This window comes from Pteropus medius, unplaced genomic scaffold, assembly GCF_902729225.1.
Source record: "Pteropus medius unplaced genomic scaffold, Ma_sr-lr_union100, whole genome shotgun sequence".
Lineage (NCBI taxonomy): Eukaryota > Metazoa > Chordata > Mammalia > Chiroptera > Pteropodidae > Pteropus > Pteropus medius.
The window spans coordinates 3231777-3253343 of NW_024354550.1; the positions used below are offsets into that span (position 1 = coordinate 3231777).

Here is a 21567-nt window from a genome sequence, read left to right on the forward strand (position 1 = left end):
ATATCCTCGAAATTTAGGATTACAGGTTTATCTGTAACCTGTCTTTGCATCTGATAGGAATGGATCTCACATTAAAATTTATACACAGAGCACATAAGTAAAAATTTAAAAGCGGACACTTTAAACCTTTGATAAATCTGAATGAGCATCTAAAGAACCATTCTCTGCTGTTTTTAATGTCATGGTAAAAATTATGGGTTAATATTTAAATGTGAATATGACTAAGACTGTCACACTTTGCACAGGCCTACAAAATAACCTTACACTTGTTAGCTTTCATTTCTTTGAAAACAGAATTCTAACAATTACTTATGGAATATCTGATATTTGGAGGATGATGTCAGAAGTGAATCTGTTCTGTAGACTTCTATCACACATCAAATGCATCAGATACGTCCATGACATGTGCATCTCTTTTCTTTTTTCTGCACTTCCACTTTTGTTCCTTAAGCTCGCGGTAATGTAAGGAAGCTAATTCCAGCTCCCTTATAGAGCTATATTGCTATTAAACAAGACTTAGCATTCACATTACTTTGCAGAAAGCTACTTATGAAAATTCAAAAACTTGGGAAGGGGGGTTGGAAGACAGTTATATAGTATTAAAGTATTTTCTCTAATTGATTTGATCGTTTTTGTAATATGGATTAATTCATAAGATTTCCAAGAAAGATTTCCAATTTAATAAGAATGGCAATAATTACTAAAAAATGACTATAATGCATGTATATGTATATTATATATGTATATATACACATAAACTTACAAATACTGTATTTGTTTATATGTATTATAGCACAATTCTAGTTCTGCACCTCCTTAACTGTTTTTTTATTTTTATATTTTTAGAACCCTGATATTTGCATTTAATGAGGAAAAAGATGAAGGAGAAACAGGATATTCACTAAGGATTATACCTGCTTGCTGCTGCAGATCTATGGGCTAAGGAATTCTGCTGCTGCTGCTTGCTTAGGAATTGATCAGCTCTGTCATCAGACTGCATTAGAGTTTGCTTGCTTTTTATCTTTACATTGCCAGAAGAAATCCTGGTCGGAATGTAACAGTTACATCACTAATTACTATGGAAGGTGATAAACTGACACTCACTTTTTAAAGTTACATCTCATTCACCCACAGAAAACCATTCTTTCAAGCGAATAGAAACCAAGCCCTTGTGAACACTTCTATTGAACATGACTCATGGAGAAGAGCTTGGCTCTGATGTGCACCAGGATTCTATTGTTTTAACTTACCTAGAAGGATTACTAATGCATCAGGCAGCAGAGGGATCAGGTACTGCCGTCGACAAAAAGTCTGCTGGGCGTAATGAAGAAGATCAGAACTTTAACATTTCTGGTAATGCATTTCCCACCTGTCAAAGTAATGGTCCAGTTCTCAATACACATACATATCAGGGATCTGGCGTGCTGCATCTCAAAAAAGCCAGACTATTGCAGTCTTCTGAGGACTGGAATGCAGCGAAGCGGAAGAGGCTGTCTGATTCCATCGTAAATTTAAACGTAAAGAAGGAAGCTTTGCTAGCTGGCATGGTCGACAGTGTGCCTAAAGGCAAACAGGATAGCACATTACTGGCCTCTTTGCTTCAGTCATTCAGCTCCAGGCTGCAGACTGTTGCTCTGTCACAACAAATTAGGCAGAGCCTCAAGGAGCAAGGATATGCCCTCAGTCATGATTCTTTAAAAGTGGAGAAAGATTTAAGGTGCTACGGTGTTGCATCAAGTCACTTAAAAACTTTGTTGAAGAAAAGTAAAGCTAAAGATCAAAAGCCTGATACCAATCTTCCTGACGTAACTAAAAACCTCATCAGAGATAGGTTTGTAGAGTCACCTCACCATGTTGGACAAAGTGGAACAAAGGTCATGAGCGAACCCTTGTCATGTGCTGCAAGATTACAAGCTGTTGCAAGCATGGTGGAAAAAAGGGCTAGTCCTGCCACTTCACCCAAACCTAGTGTTGCTTGTAGTCAATTAGCATTACTCCTTTCAAGCGAAGCCCATTTACAGCAGTATTCTCGAGAACATGCTTTAAAAACACAAAATGCGAATCAAGCGGCAAGTGAAAGACTTGCTGCTATGGCCAGATTACAAGAAAATGGCCAGAAGGATGTTGGCAGTTTCCAGCTCTCAAAAGGAATGTCAGGCCATCTTAATGGTCAGGCAAGAACATCATCAAGCAAACTAATGGCTAGCAAAAGTGCAGCATTTCAGAATCCAATGGGTATCGTTTCTTCTTCCCCCAAAAATGCAAGCTGTAAGAACTCACAGGAAAGAAACAACGTAAAACAAGCTGCTAATAATAGTTTGCTTTTACATCTTCTTAAAAGCCAGACCATACCTAAGCCAATGAATGGACACAATCACAGTGAGAGAGGAAGCATTTTTGAGGATAGTAGTACACCTACAACTATTGATGAATACTCAGATAACAATCCTAGTTTTACAGATGATAGCAGTGGTGATGAAAGTTCTTACTCCAACTGTGTTCCCATAGACTTGTCTTGCAAACACAGAATTGAAAAACCAGAACCGGACCAGCCCGTTTCTCTGGATAACTTAACTCAGTCCTTGCTGAACACTTGGGATCCAAAAGTCCCCGATGTAGATATCAAAGAAGATCAACATACCTCAAAGAATTCTAAGCTAAATTCACACCAGAAAGTAACACTTCTTCAGTTGCTACTTGGCCATAAGAATGAAGACAATGTAGAAGGAAACAGCAGCCCTCAGGAAATACAGAGTGATGTGACAAAGTTTAATACACAGACTTATATGAGGACTTCTGTGATAGAAAGTCCCAGTACACATAGGACTACTCCAGTGAGCACTCCACCATTACTTGCATCCACCAAAGCAGAGTCTCCCATCAATCTTTCCCAGCACTCTCTGGTCATCAGATGGAATTCACCATACACCTGTGGCACTCAGTCTGAAAAGCCAACAAATATCACATCTAACCACTTAATGGACCTTACGAAAAGCAAAGAATCACAAGGAGAGAAACCAGTCCAAAATGAAGATGCACAAAACTCTGCAACTTTCAGTGCCAGTAAACTGTTACAAAATTTAGCACAGTGTGGAATGCAGTCTTCTACTTCAGGAGAAGAGCAGAGACCCAGTAAACAACTGCCAACTGTAAATACAGATAAACCTATAGGTATGATCGATAGATTAAGTAGCCCTCTGCTCCCAAATAAAACAAATGCAGTTGAAGAAAACAAAGCATTCAATAGTCAAGCAACAGGTTCTGAAGCAAGACTTTCTGGTTCTGAAATAGAAAATCTGCTCGAAAGGCGCACTGTCCTCCAGTTGCTCCTGGGAAACCCCAACAAAGGGAAGAGTGAAAAGAAAGAGAAAATTCCTTTAAGAGATGAGAGTACTCAGGAACATACAGATAGAGCTTTAAGTGAACAAATATTGATGGTAAAAATAAAATCTGAGCCTTGTGATGACTTACGTGTTCATAATACAAGTGTGCACTTGGGCCATGATGCTAAGGGTGCCCCATTCTTAGGTATGGCTCCTCCAGTGCAAAGAAGCGCAGCTGCCTTACCAGCTTCCGAGGACTTTAAATCGGAGCCTGTTTCACCTCAGGATTTTTCTTTCTCAAAAAATGGTCTATTAAGTCGATTGCTGAGACAAAATCAAGAGAGTCACCTGGAAGATGATCTGAACAACAGTCACAGAAATAGTGAACTGACACTCCTGGAATCAAAGAATCTTTGTATGGTCCCTAAAAAAAGGAAGCTTTATACTGAGCCATTAGAAAATCCATTTAAAAAGAGGAAAAGTCACATAGTTGATGCTGCAAACAGTCACAGTGCTTCAGAGGTACTGTATGGGTCCTTGATAAACCAGCAAGAGCTGAAATTTAGCAGAAATGATCTTGAATTTAAATATCCTGCCAGCCATGGTTCAGCTAGTGAAAGTGAACATAGGAATTGGGCCAGAGAGAGCAAAAGCTTCAATGTTCTGAAACAGCTGCTTCTCTCAGAAAACTGTGTGAGAGATTTGTCTCAGCACAGGAGTAACTCTGTCGTCGAGAGTAAAAAGAAAGGACACAAAAATAATGTGCCCAGTAGCAAACCTGAATTCAGCATTTCTTCTTTAAATGGACTGATGTACAGTTCCACTCAGCCCAACAGTTGCATGGATAACAGGACATTTCCATACCCAGCAGTAAAAACTCCCGCGAGTCCTCCTTTTCCTGAGCACTTGGGTAGTGCAGTTTCTAGATCAGAATCTGGGCTTCTGAATGGATGTTCCATGCCCAGTGAGAAGGGACCTATTAAGTGGGTCATCACAGATGTGGATAAGAATGAGTATGAAAAAGATTCTCCAAGACTGACCAAAACTAACCCGATACTGTATTACATGCTCCAGAAAGGAGGCAGTTCTGTTACCAGTCGAGAAACACAGGATAAGGACATTTGGAGGGAGCCTTCATCTGCTGAAAGTGTCTCACAGGTTACAATCAAAGAAGAGTTACTTCCTGCTGTAGAAACTAAAGCTTCTTTCTTTAATTTAAGAAGCCCTTATAATAGCCATATGGGAAATAATGCCTCTTGCCCACACAGTGCAAATGGAGAAGTTTATGGACTTGTGGGAAATGTGCTAACAATAAAAAAGGAATCAGAATAAAATATACCTGCCATTCAGCTTTGATCTTTTTAAAACTAATTAGTATGAACTTGAGATCTGTATAAATAAGAGCATGATTTGAGAAAAGCATGGTATAATTGAAACTTTTTTCATTTTGAAAAGTATTGGTTACTGGTGATGTTTAAATATGCATACTACTTTTTGCTTTACGTTAGATGTCATGAGGAAACTACTGAACTAGCAACTGGTTGTTTAACACTTCTGTATGCATCAGACAACTGTGAGTAGCCTATGAATGAAATTCTTTATAAACACAGATAATAGGCATAAATTAAAATGTAAATTTCCATCCATAGTGGATTAATGCATTTTGCTGCCTTTATTAGGATAATTTATTTTGCTTTTCAGAAGTCAGCCTATGTAACACATTTTTTTAAAGTCCAAATTGTTAAATAACTCTTTAAAGGGTAATTTATGAATAAAGGTCCTAGTGCCGATTCATTTTTCATTATCCAATTCAAAAATAAATTAGAAAAAAATATGCTTACATTTTTCACTTTTGCTAAAAAGCATATTTATTTTTAACTCTTGGAAAGGGTTTTGTGGTTCCCAATGTGTCCGTTCCACCCCAGTCCTTTTCAATATCTTTCATTAAACCTTGTACTACTTAGTAAAAATTGATTACAATTGACGGACATTTGATAGACCCTTAAAAAAAAAGGTAGATTTCCATTTTTGTATTGTAACTACTTTGTTAAATTAATATTCCTCCTTTTACAGAATTAGGAAAGTTAACATTTATCTTCAGATGGTTTCCTGAATAGTCGAATACTTAAGTTGTTTTTAACAGAAGCAAAATGGCTTTTCTTTGGACAGTTTTCACCATCTCTTGTAAGTTATTTCTCACCTTTACTGTGGTACCTATGAGTCTCATGACCAGGCTTTCTTAAAGCTGGACTCAGACCACATGTATTAGAAACATCTGGAACACTCGTTTTAAAATGCAGATTCCTAGGCAGCATCTCAGCTCTACAGAGAAGAATCTCTGCAAAGTGGACCTGGGAATCTTCCATCTGCATCTTAACACATTTAATAAGAAACTCCCTAGGTGTTCCTTCTACACACTGAAGTTTCGGAACTATCACTTATAACTTTTCTCAGAACACAGGACTGTAAAAAAACTATTTGATGCCTATATTTTCCCCAATACAGCCACACATCAACTAAATATTTGCAATATTGTAGTTCATATATTACCGTTATATCTTTGGATATCAGGTTCAGAACACTTTTTATGACAAAAAAATTGGGTGGAGGGGACAACTTTCATATCTGGCTCAACATCTCAGGAAAATCTGTGATTATTATGTGTTCTAATGAGTAACATCTACTTAATTAGCCTTAGGGATGGAAAAACAGGGCCACTTATCAAACTCAGGTGATTCCAGGGTAGTTTGGAAACTTCTCCTGAATACATCCTTAACTTCTTTTAAAATCATTGTCCTAATAACAGTGCTGAAAAGATGAAAACATTTATTTCAAACTCAAGAAAGGCACTGAACTCAGATCAACTAAACAGAAAAGTTCAAAGGGTACATATACGTGACAGTATAATTGTACGCAGTCACTTCATTGATCTAGTATTTTAAAATAGTGGTTAAAAGTAAACATTGATGTTGTCTTGGAAGAACTTAACATATTATTGAGCCACATGTGGTTCCAATCTGGAAATAAAGTCCGTGTTTTTAAGTTTAGTTTTTGTAATCTACAATTCATTCTCCGGATATTTTTGTTTTTAATCATGAACCAGATTGGCAACTGACCTATCGAAAATTGTTATATAATCAACTATTAGAAGGAAATCTATTTGAAGTTGTTCTACTCAAAGTTATTTTTAAAATTTTTATATTAAAAATGGGTGTTATTTCCTAATATGACCTAAAAACCATATTTTTTTTCTCAAAATGATTTGTTAATAGTTATTGGATATATCATAAAATAATAGGAGTGAATATTATGCTATATCATGGAGAGATGACGGCATATGCTTATTCTGAAATGAAAATTCTACTGACCAGTAAATATATTCTACTTCATCCTATATTTACTCTGTGACAATCTTATTGTCTACACTCTATAAATAAGGTTTTAAACAAGTCATTTCTGCCATTGTGAAAGATCTGGAGCCTTTGAGGTATACTACAAAAAATGGGCTTTTACAAATTAGGTCAGGGAAAGGAACATCAAGGGCCAGCATTGTTTTTGTTTTGTTTTGTTTTGTTGGGTTTTTTTTTGCTTGTTTCTTTGGTTGGTTGGTTGGTTGGTTGGTTGTTTTTGTTGTTAACTGTTAAAGGAATGAGGGTATATAATACATACATAAATATGACCACACACAATGTTATTCTGATTTACTAGAACATGTCCACAGCTTGAGTTTAGGATGATTTTGAAGAAGAGCAGTGAGAAAGGACATACATCCATAAATTCACTTTGTTTAATGCATATGTAGATAAAAGGATGCATATATACCCATTTTCAAGGACTATTTTAGATATCTGGACATTCTCTTCCTAATGAAGTCATTTGTGAAAGGGTACTGCAGCTCTCATTGACATCGGTAAGGTAGCGTTACCTCTTTATTCTCTGCTGCATCTTACAGAAGAGTAAACTGGTGAGAGTATATATTTTATATATATATATATAACATGTATATATATATATATAGACTTGTTACATGAAGATGTTAAAATCGGTTTTTAAAGGTGATGTAAATAGTGATTTCTTTAATGAAAAATACATATTTTGTATTGTTCCAATGCAACAGAAAAGCCTTTTAATCTCTTTGGTTTCTGTATATTCCATGTATAAGTGTAAATATAATCAGACAGGTTTAAAAATTGTGCATGTATACAGTTGCAAGTCTGGACAAATGTATAGAATAAACCTTTTATTTAAGTTGTGATTACCTGCTGCATGAAAAGTGCATGGGGGACCCTGTGCATCTGTGCATTTGGCAAACTGTCTTAAGTCAAATCGGATGTTCATCCCAACATGACAGTATTCCATTCCTGGACATGACTTCTGTGGTTTAAGCTTTGTGAAAGGATGTGCTTTGAGTCCAAGGGTCTTAAAACTTTTTAAAATCAAGTCAACCACTTTTCGACATAAAGAGTTCACACAACTACTTTCATGAATTTTTTAATCCCATTGGAAACAATATAACAGGAGTATTCCAGCATACTGGAATACAGGCACATTACCATTCATGGTATGAATTCTGGGGTTTACACAACCAATTTTGATGTGATATCAGTAATATAATTTGTCATTTTTATTAGAAACTTAATTTCTTCATGTGATGTCATGAAACTGTACATACTGCAGTGTGAATTTTTTTTGTCTTTTTTTTTAATCTTTTAGTGTTTACTTCCTGCAGTGAATTTGAATAAATGAGAAAAATGCATTATCTCTGGTTTGAAATGACTGTTATTTTTGGGGTTTCTCTGGCTTTTAGGTTTTTTATAAACGTAAAAGTCTCTAGTCATGAAAATAGCAATAAATTTCCAAGATTACTTTGCCCTTCTCAGAAACATGAACAAAACAAAACCAAAAAAAAAGGCCAGCAAGTTAGTGTATTTAGAGACAGGGCAATTGAGCATAGCTCGAAAAGATAATCAGCCTGTCCTACCTAGTCTTGATTCTGTTATTTGGTATGTAACTGGAATGATCACTAGATTTTTAAAGTGGAAAAGAGTTCGTACAATGTTCAAAAATAAAGTGATTTGGTATATACTTGTTTTAAGATAAGATTTTATTAGGTTTTTATTTAAGTTTCACTGTTATTTTATATAAAAGAAATAAGGTCTTTCATCCTTCAAAAATAAATGTGTGTGAGTACACACATACATATATAAATTTTTACTCTATAGGTAACAAGTAGTTGAAAATCATAAGCAATATACATATGTAATAAGTAATAAAGTCCAATTAAAAAAACTGATGGTCTGGAAATTTTTATTTTTACAAACATATTATTAATGATAGTTCAGAAGAAAAGCATTTCCCAAAGATGAGTTTCTATTTTCTGGCAACAAAAGAGGCCTATTATAATCTGAAAAATTTACAGCTTTTCTGACATATTTATAAACATTACCTAAAAAATATCCAATAGAAATATGTCCAGCTTTTCTACAATATTAAAATGTTGAAAAGTTACATCTTGCTATATATGTAGACACTGTCATCAGATTCAGAAATGCACAACCATGCTTTGTTTATTGATTTATATGGTAAAACATAACAAGCACGTCAAGTATTAAATTATCTAAGAGGAATTTTAAAGAGAATCATCAGTAATTCTTGACAATAAGGTACTACTAATGATTTTAATATGGAGAGTCTTCAATAATCAAAGCAGATTATAATCACCCATGCTATGCAAAGTTCTACTTAAAGCTTGTTAATGTGGGAATCTCAACAAAAATAATTTTGAAAATTTTGTCCTACCGCTGCTATCACTAAACTATGACCTGTTTGGTTACAGAAAATGGATTTTAAATATTTGTTATTGAGCATGCCATTTTTCATTTATTCCATAGAACTTAGAGAAGTATCAACACTAGCACCTTGTAAGGGTTGGTGGAGGAATTTATCTATTAGCATCATTTAGCATTAATTTATTTTGTTTCTCTAAATGGTACAATAATATTTACAACATTTTAAAATGCCATCTTCATAGGTAAGTTAAAGACCCCTGCTTTAAAAGACCAGAATTAATATACTCTAGTTGGTAGCAGAATGATTGGAACTACAATTCAAATCTTATAGATTCCAGCCCCAGGGAAGTGCTGCTGCACTTAAGATATCCTCTTTTAAGTGTCTAAAAGCAAATAGATAAACCTTTTCAAAAGTAACCCAAATTTTTAAATAGTGTACTTCTGTAGCCAGAAGAAGAGGATTTTTGAGCCATCCCAGTCTTTTACAGACTTTTTATTGACACAAAGACATAGACAAGCTTCTATTTTCCAGTCTGCTTTTACCAAACCTCATTGGTAGGTGCTCTAAACTTTGAGAAAAATGTACAATCCTTTTGGAACTGTCCATTTTGCTATTTTTTGCTTATAAACATCTCCAAGATCACATCTGGAAAAGGAAATAGCCTAACATCATATGGGTTTCATAACCTGTATTTTTTGAAAGCTACACCAGCGGCCACAGTATGGGTACATTTTTCTGAGATTGTATTTTACCTTAGCTAATGGATATAAAATGATACTTTAAGGATAGAATAGTGAGATGATTTTCTTACAATTAAACTACAGTTTTCTCCAGACTGGAAGAGCTGACTGGCAGCCATTGTAGATTTGTAAGTAAGCTGCAAACCCTATAAGACTTTTAGCACTTCGTTGAGTGTGTCAGTTAGCTTTGCTACATTTTTTAGTGTGCCCCTTTGACTTCTTGCCTTGCCTGCATTTTCATATTTTGAGCTCCTCCCACCATCTCACATCTTACTACCAATCATCACCAATCCTTCCAGTGTTCTAACTTCCCCTTCACTGTATCCTGAACATATCCACCTTCTTGGCATCAGTACCTTCAGTCATGTAACATTCTCTGCCTAAAATGCTTCCTTCCTTTGGCCTCTCTTCCTTGTAAACTTTTCTATTTGTCTTTAAATATTTAACAAAGATTACCTCTTCAAAGTACCCCTCCCTCTGATTCTTCTAGGCAAAGCATGTTGTTCAGACCTCTGCAATCCCATAATGCTTTGTATAGATCTCCCTTATTGCACTCATTCAAGTAGTTAACAACCTACCTTGTATTTCTTCTAAAGACAAATAGTGTGTCTTCTTAATCTTACTTTCAGTACCAAGTGCAAATCCTGATACATAGCAGTTAATAGATGTATGCCCAGTCAGAGAATGAATGAAAAGGGATCTCTTCTCACACACACAAAAATGAAAGTCTGACTCCCCCTCTCTGGTCTCTCAAACCAACAAAGTAATTTATAAGATAGAGACACATGTATTTCCCTGAAGCAATGCCCAGACTCCCAACCACCTCTAGCTCTAGAGTTCATGATCTATCTGAGCCAACCCACATATTCTTCCTCTGCTTTCTCTAAACTCTTACATAAATGCTGTCTGCTGGAAATTCCTGATAAGAGGAGCTGATTCTTGAAAGGAGAATGGGAACGTTAGGGGTTTCATCAATAGAGGACTAATTACCTGTTGTACCATATCTTCCTATAAATAGCAGTGAGTATCTCATAAGCTTTGCCTTTAGCAGGGAAGCTATCAACCCTTCTAACACTTACTGTGCTGAGGCAGGCCTGAGGCAGGAATGCACAACCTCTCCTGCCAGTCGTGAATATGTTCATGGTCCAGAGGGCCGCATTCCCCCTGAACTATTCAGAATCAAACCCAGGTGGAACATGCTCTCTTGGTGAGTGGGGTACATCTCCTTGCTAAGACTCTCATCGGGGTAGGAGCTGGAATTAGCATTAAGCTATTTCAGATCCTCAAGGGAATCTGGGCCTCTGTGAGGTGGAAATGCAAGAAAACACTGCTACAATTTTAATTGAGAGGGTTGGCAAATATTTTCAAACAAAATCAAAAACTAACAAAAATTAACTCAGTCAAATCTTGGTCTTATTCTCATGCCATACAAAGAGGCTTCAGCATTTAAATAAATACTGTTAATAATTTGTAAGGTTTGTATTAACACAGAAGAGAAAAGATATGTTGTAATTTTGTTGATTTCATCAAATATAAGCAATCATTCTGGAACATTCAGATTATGATAAATAGTATTTGATATGATCTAAATTTTCTACATTCTCCAAATTTGTCAAATATTTATTAATTTTCTCCATAATTAATATGGAGAAATAGCCATACGATATATATTAGCCATTTTAAGTGAAGAGACTCAAATCTCAGATGCCCTGCCATCTCTCCTCTTATGATCCATGCTTGTTCACCTGATGTGTGAAGGTGTGGTTGCCATGAAGATTAGTGGGGTCAATAGACTAATAAGAGACTCAGCCTGTTAGGGTCCTAACTTGGAAGTGAAGCAACTACTCCAAAGGTTCAGTTTTTTGTGTGCAGTCAATGGAAAAGTCACTGGAAAAGTTTTAACAAAAATTGTTCTTAATATTTTCAAAAAAGAAAAAAAAAAGGAAGGAAGAGAGAGAGCAAGAAAAGAAAAAGAGAAAAGAAAGAAGAAAGGAAAGAAAGAAAAAAAGAAAAAGAGAAAGAAAGAAAGTAAGGAAAGAAAAAGAAAGAAAAGAAAAGAGAAAAAGAAAAAGGAATGAAAGGAAAGGAAAGGAAGGAAGAAGGGAAGGGAAGGGAAGGAAGGAAAGGAAGAAAGTAAAAGAAGAAAAGAAAGGAGAGAAACCAGTGCCACATATAAACTAGTCCATTCATTTGAGGGCTATAAGACCAGATCACCAGATTTTAAGAGTATTAGAAAAGTAACACATTTGTTCCACTGAATAAGAACCATAAGTAGGTCCTTAATACAGGTGTGTCAAATTGTGAATGCAGACAAATCTCTTTTTTTTATATGTGTAATTGGGCTGATGTAATTTTTTTATTCTGATACAAAATTAATGTGATAAACTTTTTTAACTATTGCATTTTATTTCTTCAGAAAAACCATATTTTCTGTACTCATTCCCAAGAGAGGAATTAAGGTCTTGGTTGAAACTGTACTTCTTGTGTGTCCAAATGGCAGTGAAAAATTCAAATATAGAGTATATTCAGGATGATGAGGTTTGTTTGCAGTGGAAATGGAATTCTTTCCTTTGCCTAGCCAAGCAGGACTGATAAACATTTTGATAGAAATCATATAAGGCCATGGGGAAGAAACAGATGGAAACCTCTAGCTTCGAGAGTGTCTTTGTCAAATAAAGGGAACATTTTCATGTAGGTGTTTATGTAATTAGAGGGACATTAGAGACAGATGGATTTAGAGGGAGGATGGAGAAATTGGAAGCACAGTGTCTCTAGTTTTGTTAAGGAAGAGATCTTCCCTAAGCCGATTCTTCCTATAAGCTAATATATAGCTTGAGCAAATCAAGAAGGCTTCTAATCTTAACTATTTTAATAGAGGATAATCATACTCATACTTTCATCAAATAAAAGGAGTTTCTAGTGAATCCGGACATTTAAGATCAGATTTTTCCCAGCATTTATCGCTTCATCCCTGGGTAAGGTTGTAGACTTGTAGAACTGGTGTATGACGTATTAAGGGTGGGGTGATTACACTAACGTAGTACTTCAGGACTCTCCTTTGCTCCAAATTGTAATGCGAAGAAGGTTCCCAGAAGCCAAGGGTCTTCGAGTATACAAAGTGCAACTTGTAAGATAATGGTGATGTCGATGCCAGTAGGTGAGTGGGACCGTAAAGTACTTAGAGACTGTTTCTGATCATCACTAAGTAAAATCTTAAGCAAGAAAACAGGTCAGAGCACCTTACCAGATTATTCCTCCCATCTATCCTCTCTCCCCACACCTCCTCCTCCTCCTCCTCCTCCTCCTTCTCCTTCCCTCAGTGTAATAGATTTATGGAGATATAATTGACATACTGTATAATTCACCCATCTGAAGTATACAATAAAGTGAGTTATAGTATATTCACGAAGTCATTATAATAAATTTTGGAACATTTTCTTCACCCTAAAAAGAAACTCTATTTCTTCCCATTGCCTTAGATAACCACAGAGCAACACTCTTGCTTTATAAGCAGAGTGCAGGGTGGGAATTAGAGCTAATCTAGTTTCTGTATCTGTAGATTTACATATTCTGGATGTTTCATATAAATCAAATAATTCAAAATGTGATCTTTTGTGACTGGCTTCTTTCACTTAATGTTTTCAAGGTTCATCCATGTGGTAGCATATGTCAGTACTTTATTCTCTTTTATTGATGAATAATTTCCCATTACATGTATATGTCATGTTCTACTTATTCATTTTATTGGTAAGTGGACATTTGTGTTGTTTTCATATTTAGCTATTGTGAATAATTGTGCCAAGAACTTTGTTGTTGTAGTCACTCTTCAAAAACAGGGTGGACAACAAACCAAAACTTGGTTTGGTTATTGCCACACATGCACAACGAGAATATTTCTGGACTCTCAATTCTGTTCCATTGATTTATCAGATTATCTTATGCCAGTACCACACCATCTTGATTACTGTAGCTTTGTAGTCGGTTTTTTTTTTAAATCAGGAAGTGTGAGTCCTCAAAATTTGCATTGAAATAGGTCTGGTGTTCTGAGCCTTGCTCCATTGCTGAGGCAGAGATAGTGGCCTGCTTCTCTCAGAGTAACACCCTTATTTTATAAGCAGGGTGCAGATTGGGAATTAGAGCTTCTTGTCTTCTCAGCTTACTATCCTGAATGTGGAACCTCTACCCTGTGTGAGTGAGCTGGGGCTGGGGGATCAAAGCCAAATATTTTTGGCCTGCCACACTTAGGGTAGACTCTCTGCCCTCAGCATTAAAGCCAGGTAGAGGAAGAGAGAACCTTGACCTTCAGCAGCACCCACCTGTGATTTAGCCTCTGCAACACAGAGAGGTTGGGAAAGTCTGGTGACCTGGCCTTCCAAGGTGATACTGACATGTTTACCTGTGATCCTTATCTTTTCAGCCACACCCAACTTTAGTGGAGCTTCCACCACACCAAGATGAGGCTAGGAAGAAGGAGCAAGTCATGGCGCAAACACCATAGACTCTTACTGCTCTCACGAAGATTTGACAGAGGTTTTCTCACATAAATGTACCTTCATTCATCATATGCCCTTGGGAAAATTTTCAGGGTATTTTTCAAAAATGATTTCCACCAGTTATATTGTTTTACTGAGGAGCTGGTTTGCAGAGCTCCTCAGGTTTCCATTCCAAAAATGTATCCCTCCTACTTATCATAAGTGTACTCAAAGCCACAGTCCTCCAGAGTCTCCTGCTTATGTAACATTGTGCTGCAGTATTCTTTCTATCCATAGGATGGGCATATTTCTGGCCCTGAAGACTAAATCACATGCTCTTTTAAAAGACTCTTTCCTCCCTCCCATTAACCATAATTTACCTAAATATATTCTCTGCTCTTCAAGAATTTTATTTTTTTCATGTCCTGTTGGGATAATATTCAGAGTTATAATTTTTCTTGCCCATCAAGTGTTCCACAATTGAACCCACCAGATCAACTTCAATGCAACAACCTGCCATCTCTTATGTATTCAACGTGTAATTTTTTCTTCACGTCTTTTTGTAGCTTGATAGCTCATTTCATTTAATCTCTGAATAATATTCCCTTGTATGTATCTGTTCAGCTATTGACAAACATCTTGGTTGCCTCCAAACTTTTGACAATTATGAATATAGCTGCTATAAATATTAGTTGGCAGGATTTTATGTGGATAAAAGTTTTGATATGTGTTTTCAGAGAGCCTACCTTCTAGTAATTCAAATTTTCTTCCACTCCGCTCAAAAAAATACTTTTTTGATAGGTACATCAAAGGAAATTGATGGTTACATCTATTCTAAGCCCATCAGTTTCATTGGACGTGTCAATTCAGATAGAGTAGGTTATATTGCAGTTATCACACAACCTAAACTCTCAGTGACTGAAAAACATGGAGGTTTATTTTACATTCTTCCTACATGTTCATCTTGAGTTGACAGGGTTCTCTGTTCATGATCGTGCTTACTTTGGGACCCACGGTGGTGGAGCCTCCCCTATCTGGAAATGTAACTATTTGTCATGGCAGAAAAACATGGTACATTGAGCATTGATTGACTTTTAAAAGACCTAACACCTCGCATTATGTAAAACAAAGCTTTGGTTTACTTCAGGGGAGTTGGAACTGTAGTTAAATAGTGTACCTAGAAGAAGAATCAAAAATATTGATGAGCAGTCAGTAAAATCTACTTTTATTATTTAATTTTCCTGAGCATAAAATAAAGATCTTTTGATCGCTAAACCTAATTTGATTATATTTTAATGTTTGCCTTCCCTCTTCAAACTAGAGACAATAAGCTAGAAGCTAAGATTAACTAGCCTCAATGGCTCAAAGAGTATTTACTAAGAAAAAGGAAAAGGCTTAGGTTATAACATAAGGTCTGTAGGCTGACTGTAAGGAAGCCAGCAGGAGTCTGGGCATGAGATCTGATATCTGACTGGTAGAGTTGATAAGGGTGACACCACGGGATACAGAATGAATGAGGATGAATTCTTTTCAACTAGGCTCAGTATAACAATAGAGAGATGTTCACTCGTGGTGTCACATAACTGTATATTCATATACATGTATTGATTTTATTATTTGAGTTTGTTTATTAAAGTTTTTATTATCTTTCTAAAAAGTAGGATATTCCATTTGAACCTAAACACTTTTTTTCTTCAAGATTTGCTGGTAACTTCTGACTTACCAGCACCCGTCTTTTGAAAATCCTTTATTTATTTATGCACAGTTGTTGGAACTAAGTACTCCTTTACTTTACTCAATCCCCAGAAACTTCTCCTCTTCCTTACAAAAATTTCTGTCCTTAGAAAAGTCATCCCTGCCTCCTTTCTTCTCATCTAGTCTCAGCATTACCATGGTCAGATGAAGACATGGCCCCATCCCTACCTGTGCTATTTAAGCCTATATTCAACAGGAGCCCAAATCATCTCTATACTCTTGCTTATGTTTCCACTGAAATAGGATTCTCCCAAGTCCCCATCCCAAACTTCTGCATCCCCCATTCTTTTTCACTGAACCTTTCCAGAAGCTTCTCGAGAGTCAAGGCATTTCATTAGGAAAAGAACGACACTTTTATCACTGAAGAGGCCCAACTAAAATCTAATGCCTAGGAAGAAACAGGGAGGGATCTCATCATAGTTTCTAGCCAGCACAATCTTCCCTTCATGCTTATATCAATAGCAGTGGCTGCTTCCTGGTCTGGTGTTTACATAAAGATAAGGGACAAGTATATACTCTGCTCCTTGCTGGACCAAGGCAGGGCTGACAGCAGCAGGTAACAGGCACCTGGGGAGGGCTCCCCACAGGCCATCAAGGGTTCTAATCAGCTTCTCTTAGCTGGCAGATTTTGAACAGTGGGTATGTTCCAAATGTGTCAGGGCACATTTTTCAAACATCACTGCAGATTCATTTGTTATGTCTTGCCATTTTTTAGACCTTGACAATAAAAGGACATTTTTAACCAAGGAAGGGAAAGAGAAGCTAGTGCACAATGATGTTTTATGACACGCTAGGATCCACTGCGAGATTAACCTATTTCTTTGAGATCTGTGGGGCCCTATTATCTGTGACTCCTTGTTATTTTCCTTTCTACAATAGCAATCATATCTCCAAAGGGGGAGGATTCAAACTACACTTTCATGTTTATGTGCTCTGAATTCTGACGTATTTTAAAGTGTGTATTTCAGAGTGGACTTTGAAGAAACACAGGGCTCTGTACTCTGCTCCAGGTGTTTATGTCTGTGTGTGTGTGTCCAACTTAGAATATAAATATTTCAAGCATGAGAATCTTATCTTTGCTTTATTATTCTCCACAGGACAGTAAACACTTGATACTTCACAAATTTCCACACACACACATAAAAAAAAAAATCTCTAATGTATTTTGTGCATGTTTACTGGAGCCTACACTTACCCTAGGAAGATATTTGAGGAACAGAATTTGGAGCATTAAAATGAACTTCTTTGTATTTCATTCATTTCTTATGCAGCAGCAAGTTATGTATAAATATCCTAGGGCTTCTGTGACAAATCAAACCATAAACTTGGTGGCTTAAAACAACAGTAATTTATTCACTTACTGTTCCAGAGACCAGAAATCCAAAATCAGTTTCACTGGGACAAAATTAAGGTGTTAGCAAGGCCATAGTCACTTTAGAGGCTCTATAGGACAGTCTGTTTCTTGCTTCATACAGCTCCTGGTGGCTGCTGGCATGCCTTGGTTTGTGGCCTCATCACTTTAATTTCTGGTTCTGTGGTCACATTGCCTTCTCTTCTTCTGTCTGTCAACTCTCCCCTCTACTGCTCACTTGTAAGAACTCTTGCAATTGTATTTCATAGCCATTTGTATAATCTTTGATAATCTTCCCATCTCAAAATCCTAAACTTAATCACATCAGTAAATTCTATTTTATCATTCATACGTTCCAGAGATTACATTATGGATATCTTCTGGGGGCCATATGCAGCCTAGCATAGGCGGCGAATGTATTACCTTACTGAAAACAAATTTCTTCTGTGATACAAGCTAACCAAGGGAAATCAAATGTTAACAGGAATAAGTCAGAAAGAACCATCCTCAATAAAAATCTTATGCTGACTATGACTCAGAAATCAATTCAAAAAGGGTTTCCTGACTTTGGAAGAGGACTGCGTTCCAAAATTTTGGGAGGCAGTTGTGCAAAGTTTGGTCTTAGAACACTTTTTTGTAGAAATAACAATATTTAAGATAGTTTGATTCTAATGAGCCACATAAAGCTAATTCAATGTAACTGAGGTACAGAAACTATTAGCTTTGTCTTCTAAAACCTACTTTATAGAAATAATCAAAAAAGCAAAACTCAAAATGTGTGTGAAAAATGTTTTTGGTAACACTATGTATCAGCATAAAAAGGATGGAATTACAGAAATGTTTACATAAATTATAGAATATTCACACAATGGAATGATATTTAGCCATATTAAGTTGATATAAAAACTTTTAAAGGCATGAGAACATGTGCATACAAAATTTAAGTAAAGCAAATAATGACAATATTTGTTTTTTGGGGGGAATTTGTAATTTGGGCAGGGCTCACTGGAGACAGCTTGTCTCCATTTCACTTGATGTCAGTTGTAGCAGCTCAAAGGCTGGAACCATCTGAAGGTGCATTGGCTCATATGTCTAGTAATTGATATTGTTGGTCAGAACACCTACACATAGGTGCTCCATGTGACCTAGGCTTCCTTACAACGTGGTGGCTGAGTTCTAAAGGCCAGTGTCCTGAGAATGAGAGGCAGGCAGAAGCTATACTACTTTTTGCAACCTAGCCTTAGAAGCCATACATCACTTTTACCACATTCTATTCCTCAAAGCAACTGTAAGCCTTGGTCAGTGATACATGGAGGGAAAATAAGACTCTACTTCTTGATGGAGATGCAAGGTTCTGGCACTAAAAAAACATTTTTGCCATTTTTGGAAAATACAGTCTGCCATAGAGGGACGCAAGCTATATGCAGAGCATGATTCTGACAATATTGAACATCAACATTTAACTACTAGCAGATTAGAAGAAAATAATAATAGCATTTTATGTTAATAGAGATAACTAATAGCATTGATATCTTGGTAGTAAAATTATAAGTAACTTGTATTTTCTTCTTCATATACTTTTCTGAATTCCTCATACATTTTATGAATAAATATAATTGTTATGATTGAAAATATAAATATCCTTTTTAGAAAAGAGAATATATGAACAGCACTTTATACAATACCCCCACATGTAATACATGTGATCCTAGAAATAATTCAGTGGGCAAGAGGTATTAAACTCATTTTCAAGCCAAGAATCTGAGGTTAAGATAGGTTCACTGATAATTTGTAATGGATCTAGACTTCAAATTCCAGGCTTTTGATTCCAAAGTTTTGTTTTCCATTGTACCATAGTTCCTGTGGTTTCTCCTTAAAAATGGGTTGGAAACTGCAGCCATATATGTACAACCTCTAAGATAAAATCTCTTATTTTTCCTTCCTCCCTATGCCATCTCTTTTGCTCTAGAGGTAAGTGTTGGGAAGAGGGAAAACTACTTTTTGCATATTCCTTCATTTGGAATCAGAAAAGATCCACTCTACACATTCTCCCCTGAAGCTCAGAGCCGAGAGAGATTTAAAATGATCATCACTTTTGGTACATGGACTTAAAATTAAAAGGATGATTCTAAGGTTGTCCAGAAGCCCTATATTCCATTCCCACATGGTGGATTTTAAATATATTTATCATCCACATTTTCTTCTTGAGGTAAAAATATAAAATAAAACCTGCCAAATTTCATTTAGCATGTATCAGTTTTGATATTACAATGTATTCTGAGATAAATCATTAATGTGATAATAAATAATAAATCATAAGAAAAGTTTTCTAGGAATTAAATAAGTCAAAATGGAACAATTGTTTCTGTAAGCCATCGACAAAACAGCCATGATCCATGGTGCAGAGAAATTATCATTAGAGGAAAAGAGATTCATAAATATATTCATTCATTAACAATGGATTTATTAGTGCCCACTCTATAAAAAAGCATTGTATAATGTCCTACAAATACAGTGAGGAATAAGACAAATCTGTGCTTGATCTTCAGGAATTTAAAGTCTAATTAATTTAAGGACTAACAGGAGAGGCAGACAAACAGCAATTGCCAGTTGGAGCTCTGATAGGGTTTGCAAAGGAAATAAAATTTTCCTTGGAACTTAGAGAATGAAAACTGTGTGAGCAGTGGTTTGGAGGCAGTTGATAACATGAAAGATTAAAAGACTGAAATTAAGATCACTGTGGCAGAGAGATGAGGCTCTGAAGGTAAAAAGAGACCTCTTTATACACATCTTGTAAATAAAGACATTGAAAGTTATTAAATGGTGGTAAGCAGATTAGTGATGAGATCTAATTTACATTTTAGAAAGAGCTCCCTGTCTACAAGGCTATTGGAACTATTGCAGCAAGAGGTGATGGTGGCCTAGGTAATGGTAGTGATAGTAAGGAAGCAGATGAATGAATGACACAAGAAATATTTAGGAAAGACGGTTGTCACCCTTGGTGACTGAGTATGCATGGGGCAGAAAAGGAGAAGGATAAGTCAAGGATGACTCCTGGTTTCCCAGACTTTACTAAGTAGTAGTTGCAGTCAATGAGCTCAGTTTCATATGACTGAGTTGGAGATGCCTAAGTTATTTGAAGAGAAGGTGTTCAGCAGAGAGCTGGATAAACAAGTTATTTTATCCGAATCTCTCTCAGGATTGAGATTTAGGCCAAAGGAATAGATTTGGGAGTTGTCGGCATGCAGTCGATAATTGAAGCCATTGGAGCACAGAGAGGTTGCTCAGAGAAACTTGCAGGTGAAGAGATGAACACTTGGGACGGAACCCTGAGAAATATGTTGCTTTAAGGAATGAGGAGAAGAGAATCTTGCTAAGGAAACTACAAGATAGGAGAAGAACTGGGATAGTATATATCGTAGACGCCAAAGACAGGAGTATTTAGTGAAAGATGGCATAGTCACAAAAGCTGAATGCAGCCTAGATTGGCACCAAGTACATTTAATACCCAGGGTGGATGCCTCCTCCATATGGTGAAATTGTTTTCAGTCATCATCATATAAGAATAAATAATCATCTTTTTCATGATTTGTTCTTTAATTTCAATATAAACACAATTTTCAAAGAATAAAATTTATTTTTAAAGGTATAGTTTAAACTCAGTAAACTATTTCATGGATGAATCAGAATTTGTATTTACCAAGCAAATAACATCTTACAGGTCGCACTCTGGTTTGTTTTTTTCAATTTTAAATGTAAATAAAAACTCTTAACACGTGGCAACATGAAGTGTCAAGATTAAAATAACTCAATTTCTGTTTCTTTGTCTTTACAATCTCTGTGTTGTCATAGTTTATTATGAATCCACTAACTAAACATGGGAATACTTGTACCAAAGGGTTGGGGCCACAAAGCATGCCCAAAGCAATCCTGAATAATTCTGAATGATTGTGGATTTTCTCTTGAAATGAATACATGTAAATGAGTCCATGTGTGTCTGGAGTGAACTTCATATGTGCAAGATCCTGAAATTAGCTTTCAAGTAGACTATGATATTGTTAAAGAATAAATAATAAAAGGGGCTTATTTGAATTTTGCATACATATACATATAATGCAATTTAATAACATTATTGT

General features: G+C 36.1%; 1 protein-coding gene across 8 annotated transcripts in view; it reads left to right on the forward strand.

Moving 5' to 3' along the window:
• NRIP1 (nuclear receptor interacting protein 1) overlaps positions 1 to 8276 on the forward strand; it is an 85962-nt gene extending 77686 nt beyond the window's left edge. For 4 of the 8 annotated variants that reach the window (XM_039855136.1, XM_039855132.1, XM_039855134.1 and 1 more), the window contains one exon: positions 847 to 8276. In XM_039855136.1, coding sequence (XP_039711070.1) covers positions 1191 to 4655 — 3465 coding nt within the window. In that variant the 5' untranslated portion in view covers positions 847 to 1190 and the 3' untranslated portion in view covers positions 4656 to 8276. The remainder of the gene's footprint in view (positions 1 to 846) is intronic. The other 4 variants (XM_039855133.1, XM_039855131.1, XM_039855129.1 and 1 more) reach the window with 1 other exon arrangement.
• The last annotated feature ends 13291 nt before the right edge of the window (positions 8277 to 21567 follow it).